The sequence below is a fragment of the Anabas testudineus genome, chromosome 13 (genome assembly GCF_900324465.2).
Source record: "Anabas testudineus chromosome 13, fAnaTes1.2, whole genome shotgun sequence".
Taxonomy (NCBI): Eukaryota; Metazoa; Chordata; class Actinopteri; order Anabantiformes; family Anabantidae; genus Anabas; species Anabas testudineus.
Genome location: NC_046622.1, coordinates 16387099 through 16403780, shown reverse-complemented (window position 1 = coordinate 16403780; position 16682 = coordinate 16387099). Strand labels below are relative to the sequence as shown.

At 39.7% G+C, this 16682-nt stretch overlaps 1 protein-coding gene across 2 annotated transcripts in view; it reads right to left on the bottom strand.

Moving 5' to 3' along the window:
• Positions 1–542: 542 nt before the first annotated feature.
• LOC113167848 (lissencephaly-1 homolog) overlaps positions 543–16682 on the bottom strand; it is a 31641-nt gene continuing 15501 nt past the window's right edge. For both annotated transcript variants that reach the window (XM_026368746.1, XM_026368754.1), the window contains exons 3-11: positions 15049–15133; positions 11992–12066; positions 11530–11736; positions 8901–9069; positions 7241–7343; positions 6891–7119; positions 5813–5914; positions 5483–5639; positions 543–4368 (exon numbers count right to left, since the gene is read on the bottom strand). In XM_026368746.1, coding sequence (XP_026224531.1) covers positions 4295–4368; positions 5483–5639; positions 5813–5914; positions 6891–7119; positions 7241–7343; positions 8901–9069; positions 11530–11736; positions 11992–12066; positions 15049–15133 — 1201 coding nt within the window. In that variant the 3' untranslated portion in view covers positions 543–4294. The remainder of the gene's footprint in view (positions 4369–5482; positions 5640–5812; positions 5915–6890; positions 7120–7240; positions 7344–8900; positions 9070–11529; positions 11737–11991; positions 12067–15048; positions 15134–16682) is intronic.

The window sequence follows — 16682 nt, the reverse complement described above, 5'->3', positions numbered from 1 at the left end:
AAAAAAAAAAAGTTTTGTGTGTGTCCATTAGTTCTTTATTACACCCAACTTTAACTTCTTTTACCTAAAGTGGTTTTAAAAACCTTTCAGCTAATAAAGATTACTTTAGAAAGAACAAATGTTATTATAGGCCTATATGTTGTTAATTTGCTGAAATTGTTTTCTCTTTTCCGAGTGTGTCTTTTAATGATAGTTTCATTGAACGGATTTAAAATTCACTGCAACTCAGAAGTGGAGTTACAGTGAACTCTTAGTTATTACACTGGCCGACGACTCAGACGACTAACAAATAAGCCGGACAATGCAGATGCTGATTTTACTTCTTTTATTATATCGCAAACAATAATGACATCCAGGTATATTGTTAACAGTTTGCTGAGTGAAGAGTGAGACCATAGTGGCGAAAACATCGTGAGCTCTCCTGTAGGAGCTTGTTGTGCAGTCTGAAGCCCTCGGATGTGGTACATAGGCAGGTTACAGAGGACATGTGGACATGAGGCTGGAGGAAACAACCCACAGACAGTCGTACCTGTCTGTCAGTCCCTTCACACACCAGACTAGAGCAGCACAGGGATTGCTTGGGACCTGCAAATGGCAAAAGGGATTTTTTTTTTTTTTTCTTCCTTCACACTCGCGTACAACACCAGCAGCTGTGTTGTAGCTTTTTCTTACAAAAGAAACAGAACACACATCGTCCTGACCTTTGATTAACCACCTTCCTTGAACACAACCAAGGAAGGGAATAAGTTTTTCATTTACATTTTATGGTCTGGCATGTCATAGCGTGATCCTGAGGAGACTAGCATCCTTTTCAAAAGTTGGTCGCACAGTGTTGGACCAACAAGGAGGCTCATTTTTTCAAGATAAACCAGATTGTACTGACAAAACTCTCCATTTTTGGCTTCAGCTAGAACATTTAACAGATTGGCATCTTCATTAGCCATGCCAAATTGTACTCCAAAATTAGCTGATTCTCCACCCAGAGTCTTAGGGCAGAGAAAACAACTTGTAGAAAAAAAAAGACCTTTGTAAGGGGGGCAAACACCAAAGGGAGACATCAGTAATATTCCCTGAAACAAAGGGTTTCTCCTTTGGGGCGTCTTAGTCTGCCACAATCCCATTGCATTTACAGGAGAAGGAGGATGAAAACCTCCTTCAAATTGCATCACACACAACAAACCAGCCTTTCTACAGCCAAAGAACAGAGCTGTCTCAACCAAGGACACAGTCGTGTAACAGGGATTGTTTTTTTCTGCAAGTTAGACATTTGGGAAAATACATGTATTCATCTTCTTGCCCGGAACTAGATGAGAATATTGTTATCACTCTAGATGTCACATGATTAATATTTATTAATATTCGTTAGCCTGGGCTGGCATCAAAGCTGAAAACACCTAGCATTATTGTAAGCAGTTGCCAAGCAACCAGGTAGTCCCCAGCTCTTGTGATGTTCACGACGTATTGTTAAAACCGCAACGTTAACGTCGAGCAGTTCACCTGGGGAGTAAAAACGTTTACGTCAGCCTGCTTACAATGCTTAAACGGAGATTAGGAATTTCTGACAACAGTGTAATATGAATGTTGTGTGTCGCTGGTCATATAACATACAGAGCTGTTACACGTCGTTTAACAGATGTAACTACAAGTTAGATAATGCAGCATCATCCACTACAGACGTCCCTGTTGTCAATAATATCAATCTGTAGTTAGTTTACTGCTTCCTCAGCATTACAAGCACAACGTGAAGCTGTCATTTACGTATTTTTAGGAATATGATAATGTTTTATTTAAATTCTTTAAAAGACATAAAAGTTAGATTAGCAAATTTAAGAATTGGACCACTGTTGCCAGCCATCTACAATCTCCTATGAATAACCAATTGTCGTTTTTCATGTGAATTACAGAGATGAGATACAATATGGTAATTATAACCTGTGGTAGCCAGGTCTAGTTTCCCCATGTTGTATCTTCATATGCAGTACTAATACGAGAGTGGTATAAATATTCTCATCCAACTCTCAACAAGAAGGTAATGAATGCTCATCTCCCACAATTTTAAACTGCTTCAGATGCACAGAGAGTTTCTCACCTGCTTATTTTTACCAATTAATTAGTCTCTGGCAGAAAATAATAATAAGTCTTTGGGGTCAAAGACTTATTGTTCTGACAGCTCTGCCTCTGGTGCTGGCTTACATGCAGCAGTGCTACATCAACAGGTCACAGTTAGGCTCACAGTAGCCACTAGCAGGAGCTTGAGCAGCAGATCACCACATCCAGAACACACAGAAAGAGAAAACTCGGCAAAGAAGCCAAGATATGAAGATGAGTTAAGCAGTGGAATTCTTTATTAGCCAAGAACTGCATTGGAATGAAAAGGCTAATCAGAAATTATAGGTTTATGCATTTAGCAACATCATTAGGTTTTAATGTCATCTTTGATCATCAATAAAAGGACCAAAGATTTAGTGAAAACAGGGATGTGCAAGATTAATGAATCACCTTGCCTGCTACAGTTTGAAGCAAGATGTTTCTTTTTTGTCCCCAAGGGGAGTGGAATGGTTGTTTCTGCAGCATGGACTGGTTTAAAATTATTTTTCCAGTCTTTACAGTTAGAGATCCACAAAGATCAAAAGCTGAACATCTGAGGAAAGCCACTCAGAAGTTTGTATACGTGAGGTGGTCTGTGGGGTTTGTAGACACTGTTGCTGTTCAGGCTCTGGCATTCTCCTCCAGAACTGATCCAGGAGCTGCAGCGCCTCTTTTACAGCACAACAACAAAGACCAACCTCTGCAACAGACCCTCTACAGACAAAACAGTATCAACAGATCACTTTGCATCTGCTGCTAGCATTTCCTCACTAGTCCTAAATTCCCATCTAGTTCATCCTTTAGTGTGCTAATACAAAACTGCCAAATCTCTTAATAACAAGCTAAATTTACATTTCTTATTTTCACAGAAAACTTTTTTTTTTTTTTTCTCAAAACCATTTTTATTATGCAGAACATATATTTCACCCCTCATAACTTAGAGATCTTTGCACATCCCAGATAGCAAACCCAGGAGGCTCACTTTGACTGCTTGTCATGCCTTTGTTTTTCTTCAGCACATTTATTTTACACGAGGCTTGTGTTTGTAGCTTTCAGGCGCCATGGGACTACTGAGCATCTTCTGACTTGTGGTCAGAGGACTACATGTAGAAAGAGGGTTCAGTTCTACAAACATCATGCAAGGTCGCAGGAAATTGTCTTGTAAAGAGACTCACTAAAGGTCTTTATCAAGTGCTAGAGATTACACCATGTAATCCGCGAGCTCTGCTCAGGTGCTGCTGTGACCCAGGGCGCTCACTCACCATGAAAGCCAAACAAACTTGGTAGCCACATCGGGCTTCTTGTGAAAAGCTCAGAGCAGCACTGAACAGTTGTGTCAATTTTCAACATTTCATACTTTGCTGCAGATTTTTTTTTAGATGGGACCATTTATCTAATGTCTAGCAGTGGTGTATGTGCCACCATGACAAGAGGACAAAGCCATTTTTAAGCCCCCAAGGTCCAAGGACAACAGTTTGAAACATTCGTATATACAGCCATTAAAATATTACCTAGATCCACATGAAGAGAAATGGTATGCACACTTGAAAAGTGATGTTATAAAGCTACAGAGTATTTCAATAACAAAGCCCCACAGACAATCGTATCTTATCGCGTCTTATAAGCTTCTCCTGCCTTATCTCTTGAAAGTTTCACCAAGCTAGGCACCAACAGACTACGACAGTGAAGGAGAAGAAAGAAAAAAAAGCCTAAATAAAAAAATAGACCAAAATAAATCTTACACATAAAGACACTGTCATTTCTTAAATTATCGGTTTTTAGTGCCCTACATTTTACACCCAGTCAAAAACATCTGCCTTCGGTTGGTCGGTAAGGCTGCGTGACAGACCAGCCCCGTGTTAAACCTATGGTACTTCTAGACAACGTTATGTAAATTTACAGTATACAATTTTGGATTACCATGCAAGAATACTTTTTTGTGTAACATTTAATAGCTCGATCTACATCCAGGAATAATTTACATAGAATGTCAAAAGTTATTGGACCAGAGAGCGCAACGGGTAAATAACCATGGTGGTAAGTGCAGCCGGAGGAGATGAAGATGTGCGGGTGAGGTTTAGGTTGAGGTTAGAGGGTGAATGGGTAAGGTGGGATGAAAAGGGAAGGAGGGATGGCAGGAGGGGAGGTGGGATCCAGAAGAGCGTCTGGGTAATTGGGGTGGTGGTCCAATTCTCCAAGGTCCAGATCAGCGGCACTCCCACACTTTTACTGTTTGATCTACACTCCCAGTCACCACGTAAGGAGCAGCCTTGTGGAAATCTGTGGAACACGCACAAAAAAACAAACGCATAATAAATGATAAATAAACTGATTTAATTCAATTAGTGCACACATTTATCAAGGTTTCCACAGGTCAAAAGTCTGCCAACCCATCTTCATCTTAATTTCTCAGAGAGAGAGAGAGAGAGAGAGAGGCCGGGGTGTAGATGAAAGATAAAATATATAAAGGTAAAAAAATAATAATGTAAATAAAAAATATTAGGAAATACATCCATTTATGCTCCCAAGTATATAAACCAATAGCCTCATCTTAGTGATATAAAACAAAGGCCAGATTTAAAGTCAGACTTGGGTTATAGTCTTGCGTTAGAGACAGAAAAACACCTACATTAAATAAAACATTAATGACAGCAAAATAGCAAGTACGGAGCATCTGGTTGCCCAAGATGCTTAAAATATAATTGCAGCAGTTCTGGTGTGAATCAGACCAAGATCCTTTTGTTGTCCATCATCCATCCTTTGTATTTATTCATTATACGTCTTCTAGCAAACGTGACTTGTAGATACCTCTTTATTCTGCATATTTCTCCTCTCACCATGAAAAGCAGAATCTACCACTCCGTACTGTAATGTACATACAGACATGACAATACCTTTTAAAAAAATAAAAATAACACGGCGAAAATAACACTGCTTCTCAACAACAAAGGTGCTTTTGTCTTTACCACAACAATCCAGAATCCATGTCATCAATAGCTCAAAGCAATATCTTCTTTGGATGAAGCAGGATTTAAGAGGACTGGGTTTCAAACGGCTTGCCAAGGAAAAGTTGGCTGAGGAGCTCCTCAAGAGAGTTTTCAAGCCTTGATCTGCTGAGAGCCGCAGATACAAGGAGGGGGAAGTGGGAAAATCCTGGAGCACTTGTCTACCTCTTAAACCCCAGCTGCCAGCAACCCTCAGGATGCTCAAACATATTGCCGGTGGAGAAGCTGGGCTTCTTTACAATTACTCAACCTCTCTCTAAAGCAGATATCTGCAAGTCTACCACCACTATCCACTGAGGCTAATACAGAGAGGTTTCCTGCTTAAACAGTCAAACTAGTTACACAGTAACAACAGTGAAACCTTTTTGAGAGGTGTGAGAGCTTCTTACCCAGAGAGGTAACAAAGTGTTCGTGGGCACAAAGGGTTTTCATGCAGCGCTTGTTCTTGTAGTCCCAGATCCTTAAGGTCTTGTCATCTGCACAAGTCACAATAAACTTGCCTCCAGGGTGGAAGAGGACCCCACGCACCCAGTTGTCATGGCCGACCTATGAACAGGCACAAAATGCGGCTGCTGACACCAGTTCAACTCAATTCACTGCAGTGTCGAAGCAAAATGTTTTCACTCCTGTAATTTATCCAAAAATGTACTGTACTATAACACTGTACACAAACTTTTAAAATGTGTCATTAAAGGCTGCTCACTCATGACTGTCCTTACCAGTGTCATAAGGCACATGCCAGTGCTAACGTCCCACATCTTGATGGTTTTGTCTCTGGAGCCAGAGAGCAGGAAGGGGCCTGGCTTACCGCTCTTCTTCGTCTGTTCAGGCACAAAGAAGGAATTTTAAATATCACTTATACAAAAGTAATATAGCTTAAGTGTAAAACATTATTTCTACTTTTGCGACTTTAAGTCATAGATAGAGCATATTATAAATGTATTTTTCAATATGTAAATCTTTTACATAAAAGTCTAACTACCCTATTTTTAAAACAGAATCTCTTTACTTGTTTATTTAAGATAATTCAGGAACTGCACTGTGGCTTTGTATCAATTGCTGTTTCACTAGAACCAAGAAGTGTATTTTAAATTTGCTTGTCATCCGTCACCGGGGGAAAGTGAGAGATTTGGTTAATGAAACCATAAACTGTTACATTAACCAGAGATTACCAATGGCAGCAGTACAATAATAAAGACATTTTACAACTATGACTCACTAAACAAACAATCATTACATGCATAATAGTATTAACTGCATCAGTTTAAATGTTTTACTGTAAAATATGAGAATATGAAATCAAGCATTATTGAACCAGAACATCCCAAATGAAAGACCTTTGGGTGAGCTTAAGTATTTTACTCTGCTGGAAACATGTGCTAATAGTTGTGTAACAACAGCTGACTCTAACAGAGTACATTTCAATTCAGTTCAGAAATAACACTAAAAATTAGCTACTGTGCAAGAGAAAACTGTTTTTCATCACACGCAGGTTAGGCTGGGACAAACTGCTGTGAGGGAAAATATTTACAAGGCATGAGCGTGGTGGGTGAGTCTAGGCCACAGTAATAGTCTGTGTATTAGTGCAAACTATTGAAAACCAGCATCAGAAGAAGATAACCCCCACGTTTTTATAGTTATCTAAAATGTTTTCTTTGAGAACATTTGACTAAATTAAATAAATCGGACTAAACTGTATTCCCTGATAACACTTTAGTATATAAATATAAATACACCAAACCACTCTGGACCTAGATATGTTTTGGAGAAGTTGGTCGAGGCTGAGCAGTTCTTTACCTCTGAGCCTGTGGCATCTAGGATGGTGCTGTATGCGCTCTCTGGTGCCCAGGAGACACACTCCACCACATGTTCGTGCTCCCTCAGTTCAGCCTTGCACTCTTTGGTGGCTACAACCCACACACGCACCGTCTGATCATTGGAACAGCTGGCAATCAATGTGCCATCCTGGTTTGGCCGCACCATACGGACCCACTCCCTGTGGCCTGTGAAGGTCTTTACACAGTAGCTAATAGGCAGAAGAGCAGGAGAGATATCAATAGAGCACATGTGATCCATAAAACACAATAATTCTAAAAGACAAAAATTTTTAAACAATGGTTTGAGGGGTGTTTTTGGACTGTGCGTACCCAGTTGCCACCTCCCACATTTTTATGGTTTTGTCCCTTGAGGCAGAAACAATGTGATCTCCATTGGGCATGATGGCTACAGATGAAACATTGTGGTCATGTCCTGAAAACAACAAAACAAAAAACACAGAAACAAGAACTCAGCAATAGCCAGAGACCACAGAAAGCATTTTGACTAACAGAACCTCATGCAACACTTATTTAAAACATGATTTCATCATTTCAAATGGCAACAAGTGATCGTTTTAATTTTTCCCCAAAATCCATCAACATTTTTAAACACATCTTCAGTTCTAAACAACACCTAAAACCAATGGGTTTGGTCATAATTAGCCAATTAAATGACAGGCAAGGCAGCCAATTTGCTGAGGCTTACTTTGTTCCACGGAGAATAAGAGATGCCTAATTACATAGACACTGGGCCATATTTAACGTGCTAAACAGATGAATACAACAGTAAGTATACTCTAAAAGGCCAGCTTAACTGTGGGTGTGTGTGTCTGTGCGCATACACATGCTATCATGCTAAAATAATGGGTGGCAGCTCCACATAAAAGTGCTATCTGGTGCTAAAGAGGATAATTAACCTGCTGTCCAACTCTGCACTAATCTACTTCACCAGTTGGAAAAAAAATATAAGTGGATAAAACAGGGGAAAGGTTGAGCAGATGAAAGAAGACGGTGAAAAGAAGCATGGAGGAGAAATTATGTGGAACAAAGGAAGACACAGGACTCAGTTTATTACAAGGTTTAAAACATTTACATGTTTTTCTGTATAATGTGGACACACTTCATCTGTTCTGAGAAAGTGTGCCAGCAGCTTACAAAAAACATTGGCAGCCAGTGGAATTTGTTGCTCACTTAAATAAAATTTGCATTGCAGGATTTACAATTTCAGCATAAATTTAAAAATACCAGCATTTTGTGTTCTCAAAGCAGGCTTGATTCAGTGATCTTCATTCATGTCTGCCTCACAGTCAGACATTAATGGGCACTTCTGGTAGACTCATGAATAGGAGAACTAAATGTAAAATGCTGAGGCGTCATATTTTTCTGCTGCTAGCAGGATGGTAGGGGGTATTCTCATATCCAACAAGGGAAAAAATTGTTTGAATGGTGGTCGTCAAAATCAGTGGGGCCTGGAGGGGTACGCAAGCTATGCTGCCATCATTTAGTAGGCAATTAGGGGGTAGAAGAGGGGGTGTTTGCCATAGCACTGCCATTTGACAAGACCAATGGCACAGTAGATTCTTAGATGCTTATTAAAACTCTGAGCCACCCAGACCATTTAAATGAGTGTAAATGATTATATTTTAAAAAGAGTTGGAGCCAAGTGCCTGTAGGAGTGCACTATGGTGGGGGGTGGGTAGTACTAACAAGATTTGCTAAACAGTCCATTTGTGAGAGCTGGCTGTGAACCTGGTTGTGCTATGAATTGGAGCAGATTGAGCCTCATCAGCAGCATCAAATGTGATAACGAGGAACATCTGCACCACCTGAGTCCTGCGTACAGTCACAAGCTACATGTACGTATACAGCAGTGCTGCGGGAACCACAACAGAGAAAATGGCAGCAGCTGTGTAAATTTCTGCCCAAAATAAAAAAAAAAAGTCACAAATTTAGCACTGTGATATAATTTCTTTTGGTTTGATATTCTTACCATGCATGGTCCTGATGCACTCAAAGCCTTGGAAATCCCACAGCTTGATAGTCATGTCTGCAGAGCAAGATGCTAGCAGTTTGCCGGTCTGGTCAAATGAGATGTCCTGCACCGAATCTGTGTGACCTTTCAGTGTGCGTTCAAAGTCTCCTGTCTCGTAGTCCCACACCTGATAAAGACAGCATGTGCTTACATTAACTTTAGAGGAACTTACAAATATTATTGATGGTCACCTAACCACAGTCTGTATATCAATGAGAAACACACTTATGCTGCTCATTTCAAACTGAATCCCCCTCCAAAGCCCAGGAAAGCCCCCACATGTCACATCATCTGTGGCCCCATGTCCTCTACTTCCTCAGCTTAACTGTTCAGGAGCCAAAACAAGCCAAGAAGAAAGAATACTCTCCAGGAAAGCCACATCACAGTCCTAAAATGCTGCACAGGCTAAAGATTGAAATACTAAAAATGAAGAGCTCATACAGGACTCTTGTTTGCACACACCACATATTCTTTGTATAATTAATTACATTTATAACTTATTAGGGTTACTAATTGCAGAGATGCAGTTTATTGGGCTGAGTATGACACTGCCAGTTGGAGCCAAGACAGAATATGTAGTGAGCAGTTGTAAGCCTGAATCGAGTCTGAGAAAACTATTGCATCTCTGGGTTTCAAGCAGACAGACGGTTTGTCACAGAGGGTAAATCCTCCTTGGTTCCTCTCTTGGGGTGGGGGATTTTAGGCAGACGGTGACAGGAGACCCCCACCCCCAGTCCTTCTGCCTGCCCCAAAAGGAAGCTACAGACAGTGCAGATGGTCACAGGGTGCAAAGTGCGCAGTGAAGATCAAGACAGTTAATGTGTTTGAAGGTAGATGAGATTTAACAGTGAACCATTTATCAATGTTTAGCAGCAGAGTCTGAACCACACGCTGTTTATAAACTCAGTAATATTTGTTTTTGTTGGCATTTATCCTAGTCATTATTTTAAGGAGCTACCAAAAAAAAGTGTTTCATTTCACAATGATTATTAATTTACATTCTTGCAGAGAAACTATCGCAGATTCAAAAGCCTTACTCCTTTGTTCTTCTTATTTATGATATAAGCAATAAGTTACCTGATGGCCAAGTTCTTTGACTACATTTACATTAACCTAAGCTCTGGTTGACATGTTTGATTGAACAGAGCTGTGTCCTCACGATCTACTGATTTACATAAAGTGAAAGGTTAGAGCTGAACTCAGGGTAACATGTTGCCATGCGAAGATCTGCCACCTTAGCAGAGACAAAAGAGAATGATTTGGTCACAGAAATCCTATGACACTTATGTGCAAGGAAATTTCCCCAAATACTGAACTACTGCTATAAATTTTATTGCTCTAGGGCTGCAAATAATAATTTTTCAATTATCAATACCAATTAATGGTAACATCAACATTTGATCTATAACAAACAAAATTTAAGGACATAGAAATGTCCTGATCTAGCAAGGATCTTTTTCATGCAAACAGGCACAATCAAGGATGTCAAAGAGTGGGATCTATTTATAAACAAAAAATGAAATGAAAAAAATAAATAAATAAATAAATAAAAAATGAAAATGCCCATCATATTTGCCAAAAGGCCAAGGTGACATATTTAAATTGCAACAATACTAAATGTATACAATACATTATTTTGAATGTTGATTAATTTTTGAAAATTACACTGTTGATTAGCAAGTTGCATCATCTACAGTGCTCCTAATAACCCCTTCCTACAACTTATGTGTCTTCTGAAAATTACATTGGTAGGATGGATTCATCACTTGCTGATTGATTCGAGTAGATAAAAATAAAAATCCCTCCCTGCAACAAAAATGCAACCATTTCAGTCTGAATGAATGACACAAAACTAAAAAGAAGATTTGGGATTATTAGGAACTGCTACCATGAAACAGAAAGCCAAGGAGCTCCTGAGTGTCAAGAGCACAAGGTCTAGTTCCCCATTAAAAAATTTAACAGAGCTGTTCAGAAGGAGAAAAGTAGGACACAGGGGGAGTCAGGCCAGGCAACGGAGAGACGGCTGAATGATGGTGAGTAGTCATGGGGGGCAGCTGATGCTTTAAGTGGAAGATAAATGAGGCAAAATTGAGGGTGGGGTTCCAGAGAGAGCAAAAAGGAAGGGAGGGAGGTAGGAGTGGGGTTGGAAAAGGAAGATGCCAACAGCGAGAAGGATCCCTGCTGTGTGAGTGTAGTCAAAACGATGTACATGTGTCTCTTATTGTCTCATGAATAAAATATACAGAGCAAATAGCTCAACAGAATATTGGCATTACGCAGTCAAGTGAGGGAGAGAGAAAAAATAGCAAAAATAGATCAGAGAGAAAGAAGTATGTATGAGAAATCAATGGATACATAGATGTCAGAGAGGGAGATGTTTCTGTAACCTAGGGCGTGTTTGGGAAAGTGGGTGACAGCAGAGGAGGAAAAGTCCTTGTAGCTGTATCCCTTGGCATGAAAACCCCTGAAAAACTACCATTTCAAATAAAAAAAGAAAAGAACAATAGCTCTTTCAACTCTATCTGAATGCAATCTCTGCAACAAATCCATCTTCAAAACATCTTTTCCACAACCCAGCTCAACTGACCTTTATTGTAGCATCCTCAGAAGCCGACACCATGACACTGAACACTGGGTGGAAGATGACACGGGTGACTGGACTGCGGTGGCCACTCAGCGCGTACCTTTCTGGTGGGCGTGGGATCCACTCTTTGGGGTCACGCTTCTGACTTACAGGCCCACCAAGGGTGATCTCCTCCTTAGCTTCATTCAGTTTGGATTCAAGTTCCATCACCTGCAGAGTGTTACAGTTAAAACTTACAGTAATAGTGCTAATACATAAAGTAAGATACATAAAAATATGCATATATGTAACTACTATGAGAAGAGAATCTATACTCAAATGTTTAAAACAACATAAGCATTGGGTTAATGTTTCCCTTGTGGAGTTACTTTGAGTGTTGCAGTGGATTTAGCAGTAATGTCACGAACCATTCACAAGACTACAACCCCAACAAGCACTCTTTGATGAAGAAAAACCCCCACAAACCTTCTTTTGTAATCTGATGACTGAGGTCCATTTTTTTTCCAAAAGGCCCGCATACTTCTTATCTAGTTCGTCATTCTGTGGAGAAAGGAAGAAAGCCATTCAATGTGGTGGGCTCAGCATAATCAGTGAGGCCTGTGGGAGGTGGGACAGCTGAGGGGGGGCATGTTGAGGTCTTTGGCTATGGTAAGATAGAACAGGGAATTATTTACACACCTTTCACAGGGCCAACACCGACTGCCAGACACTGCCAACCTACTGTACAACAGACACACAGACACACACACCCTAGTCCTAATCCTCGTCACACATGCTAATCTCTGGCAGACAAGAAAGGCTTATGCAGTTTACAGCCACACACCCGCTACTGGAGGCAGCAGTGGAAGTTAACCTGTGGCAGACAGAACCCGATTCCACCTGAAGGCTAATACCATGAGCTGGACACTACCTTTTACATAATGGACTTCATGGCACACAGGGTCCATTTCTTATTGCCAAGAAACGAACAAAACAATGTGGTGACATGTTTTGTCCATTGCTACAAACAAGCTGAAAATAAACCTGGAGTTAACCAATTGGCATTTTTATTTGTTGCTGTAGCTGCCATGATAAATGGATCAATTATCTGCCAGTTATTTTGATCATGTAATCAATTTTGCCATTTTTCAAGTGGGAATTTGATGGTTCCAGCTTCTTAAAAATGATCACTGGCTAGTTTCTTGGTCTTACATTGAAACATTACAATATTTTTAGGCTTTGTAATATACAACCAACAAAGAAAGAGATTTTTTTTTTATGTCACAGCTATAGGATACTGATGGACATTTAGTGACATCAAGAAAATAACTGGCAAACTGATCAATAATGATTTTGTTAGTTACAGCCCTAATCTCATGGCATTTAATTATACAAGACAAATAAAAGTCACAATCTGGGCATTTGCGAATCATTTGATTTCATTAATTGCTCCAAATAGTTGCAAAAATATTCTCTACAACCAGATTTTATTTAAAAAGGTCTACAAACGATAGTTTGTTCAACAACACTAAAATAATTTAACAGAAACATTTTAAGTTATTAAGGACTTTTACTTTTTTCTTTATAGTGCATTTAAATGTAAATTCTACACACACCGACACAGACACAGACACAACTGTTTTGGGTGGCATTTTGTGTATATCCATGCCTTTAGGCTGTTAATAACTAACAAAGCATCAAAAACCCATACTGACAGACAGCGACGAGTGTCAGTGAGGGAGAAAATTAGCGTTTCGCTCCAATTTCACAGCTAGCTCCTCGACCTCAGCAGGGAAACAAAGCAGACATCCTAGAGGTGTGGAGAGCTGCAGGCAACACCGATGCCTATATTTAACAACTCTCAATGACAAGAGGTGATTCCTCAGCTTAACGTGGGGTGTATAAAAAGACATGAAGTAAGACAGTGTAGAGAAAGAAAGGAGGGGGGGGGGTACCCTGCTTTGGACATGTCTGCCATCATCTACTCTGCCATCTGCCTGAACACACATTACACAAACGCACACAAAAAATGACAAGTGACAGACTTCACTGCAGCCTGCTAGTCTGTTGGCTGTAATATACACGTTCATATGTGTGCATGCAGGTTTGTATGTTTTCTTTCACGAGGCAAGATAAAACTAGAGCATGACTTCTATTAATTAGCCCTAGTATGACAACCTGCTACTGAACATTGCCTTGCACAGAATTAACCTTAAAACATGATACTCAAATAGCCACAAGACAGCTAAAGCTTTTGATTCACTCTGAACAAAATAGTCAAATTTAACAGCATAAAAATAACAACTTAGCAATAGTAATATGGTGCTTAAAAAAACAAACAAAAAAAAAAAAAAACAACAAAAAAACACCTTGGCAGTGTAGTGCTGCCAGGGTGCACCAATACCCAAGAGGGTGCACCTATCCCTCCGTGTATTTCATCTATTATTCAACCTGCTTCCATGGGGCTGCCATAGAAAAGAGGTCTGGAAGAAATGAATAAAGACAGAGAGGAGAAGGGGGTGAGGTATCATGTCAAGGGAATGAGAAAGAATAGATCCTATAGAGAAGCGGAGGGAAAAAAAGTGAGATGAAAAAGAGTCTTAGATGAAAAGGGGTCGAGATGAACCAGGAGGCAGGAGTTAACAGTGCACTGTGGCTCCTGAATCAAATTTTAGGAGCAAATGTGTTCATATGGTTAACAAAGGCACACATGCATTCACATTTTGACTTTGTAATAATACATCCATCTGTAACGTTGACTAAAGGTGTTCACATTAATAATAGATGAGCAGCCTCATAATCTTTATCGTAGTTTCCCTCATTTTGTGCAAATACAATGGGATGATGATGTTAAACATACAAGAACAAAACATTGTTCAACATAAACATTTTTTATGAACAATATATCAGTTGGTAGGCAGATCCTAACAATCATAATGGAAAGAAGTATAGTATAAGTAGGCAGTGTATCACCAAGTTCTTTCACTATCTGCCAATTGTAGATCACACCTTCTAAAGACCCTGAAGTTAAACATGTAGGAGTGCAGGTCCAAAATGTTACACTATCCTGCACATTAATGAACAATGCAGTTAACTAAAGAGAAAATAATTTGTTTGCAGTGGATTTACATGACATGTGATTCATTTTCACTATTTATTTTATAAAATTAAATGAAAGTTTTTAGTTTGCAGTGTAATTTTTTAAAAATATGTTCATTTCAACCAAGGATTCACAAATGCAACAGCATTTGTTGATGTCATGCATCTATTCCACAATAAATAACTAATTACACATCACAGTGGGATATTGGACATGCAATATTTCCAAGTGAATAGAAGCTTTTTTTCACAATTAGTTAGCAGGAGCATGTGTCATAGACCCCCTAATCAGACAGAGCACCATAATTATGTGCAGGTGCTCCCGGTCACATTCGCGAACATGTTGACTAAGATGAGAAATAAAGTGAAAATCAAGGCATATTGTTTGTATAAATTGGTCTGATTGGCTGTGCGGATGTGTGTGTCCACCCTTAATCTACTCACATTATCTAATTCCGCCTCCTTCTTGAAAGTGGAATATGCCTCTTCATATCCATTGGAACGTAGATAATCAGCTATCGCCCGATTTCTGAAACAGACAAAGAGGACCAGTAATTAGTTCTCCTGATCAGCAGACAAGATAGTGGTTAAAGTGCCACAAGAAACAACGCGAGCACTGGAGCTGCATTCTACATTGTAAAACAAAGACAGTAAATGAGCATGTTCAGTGAATGTGTCAGACAGAAATGTAGATTTTACACACTTTTCACATTCGGGCTATGTTATCATACTTCCAGATATACAACAAAATGCTTTGCACTCATAACGTCGGTGGAAACACATAGCCTCTCTGGTAACAATACAGACAGACTGTGTGGTGCTCCCTCACATACACACCCCTCTCTGCCCATTTGGCACAAATTGAGAACACATCTGTCTGGCTTCTATAATGAGCTCTTGTTGCTGTGGGCAAATAATGGGAAGGGATGACTCCCTACGGTGTAGATATGGGGAAAACGAGAGTCAGTGTACATCCCACCATCACCTGCATACACACAGAAAGACAGGAGCAGGATAATCCCTGAACTCAATATGCTTCTGGCTACTGATATTTTTTACTCCAGTTCATCTCATTTTTAGGCACAAGTCTGCAGACAAACACAAGCAGACATTCAAAGACAACAGACCATTCAGACTGCTGACACAAAGATGGTGAGGAAGGCAGCTGTGGTGTGCAACTATCCCACTATTTGAAATATGTGGAAAGAGTCCAGATGGAACAAACAATAAATTAAACACACAGAGCTGAAATCAAATAGAGAGGAGACTATCTTTATTCTTTTGCTTCCTACTGTAAGAAAAATACACACACAGCTAACATACATCATGTAAACGCAGAGACAGAGACACGCACGCACAGTCTAGTAGTTTACGACTGCAGCCTCAGCAGCAGTTCAATTTACCAGGAGTTATTAATGAGGTTCAACTCTGTTGGTCTCAATAGTTCAGGCTTTTATTTTCCATCTAATTAGATCCTCGTGAGAGTGCAGAAAAGGGAATTATTTTTTTCAGTTTTTAGACTTTTTTTTGAACCAGAACAAGGATGCACTCTTATAATTCTACAATTTCAGACTTAACTCTAAGAAGCAGTAGTACTATCAATACTATACTGTATATATATACTGTAGAGTATATTCAGTAATGTTATAAACTTTACACTTTTAAGTGCCTTCAGATGACTTTTTAAGTTATTTGTTGCTATATAAATAAATTGAATTTAACGTAATTGAATTGTACACATTTTCAGATGCAGCCCATTATACGCAGAAAACAACTTAAAATACAGGAGCATTAGCTAATACACTGAACTCAGAAATGCCTGATTAAAAAACAATGCAAATTTTCTTCTAACAACAATTGGACGTTTCCTTAATTCCAGCCCTCCTGTGTTTGTGCAGAGCAAACCTCACCATTAATGCCAGGAGAAGCCAGACAAGCTGTCAGGCTGCAATACTTTGAGGTGCCAATAAGAAGGGGGTGGGGGAACAATCTGTCAGCTCAGCCTGTGCCCCCTGCACCCTCTCGGTCAGTGCTGAGCACTGAAGCCCCCGTCTCCCTCTGCCCACCTGAATCCCCAT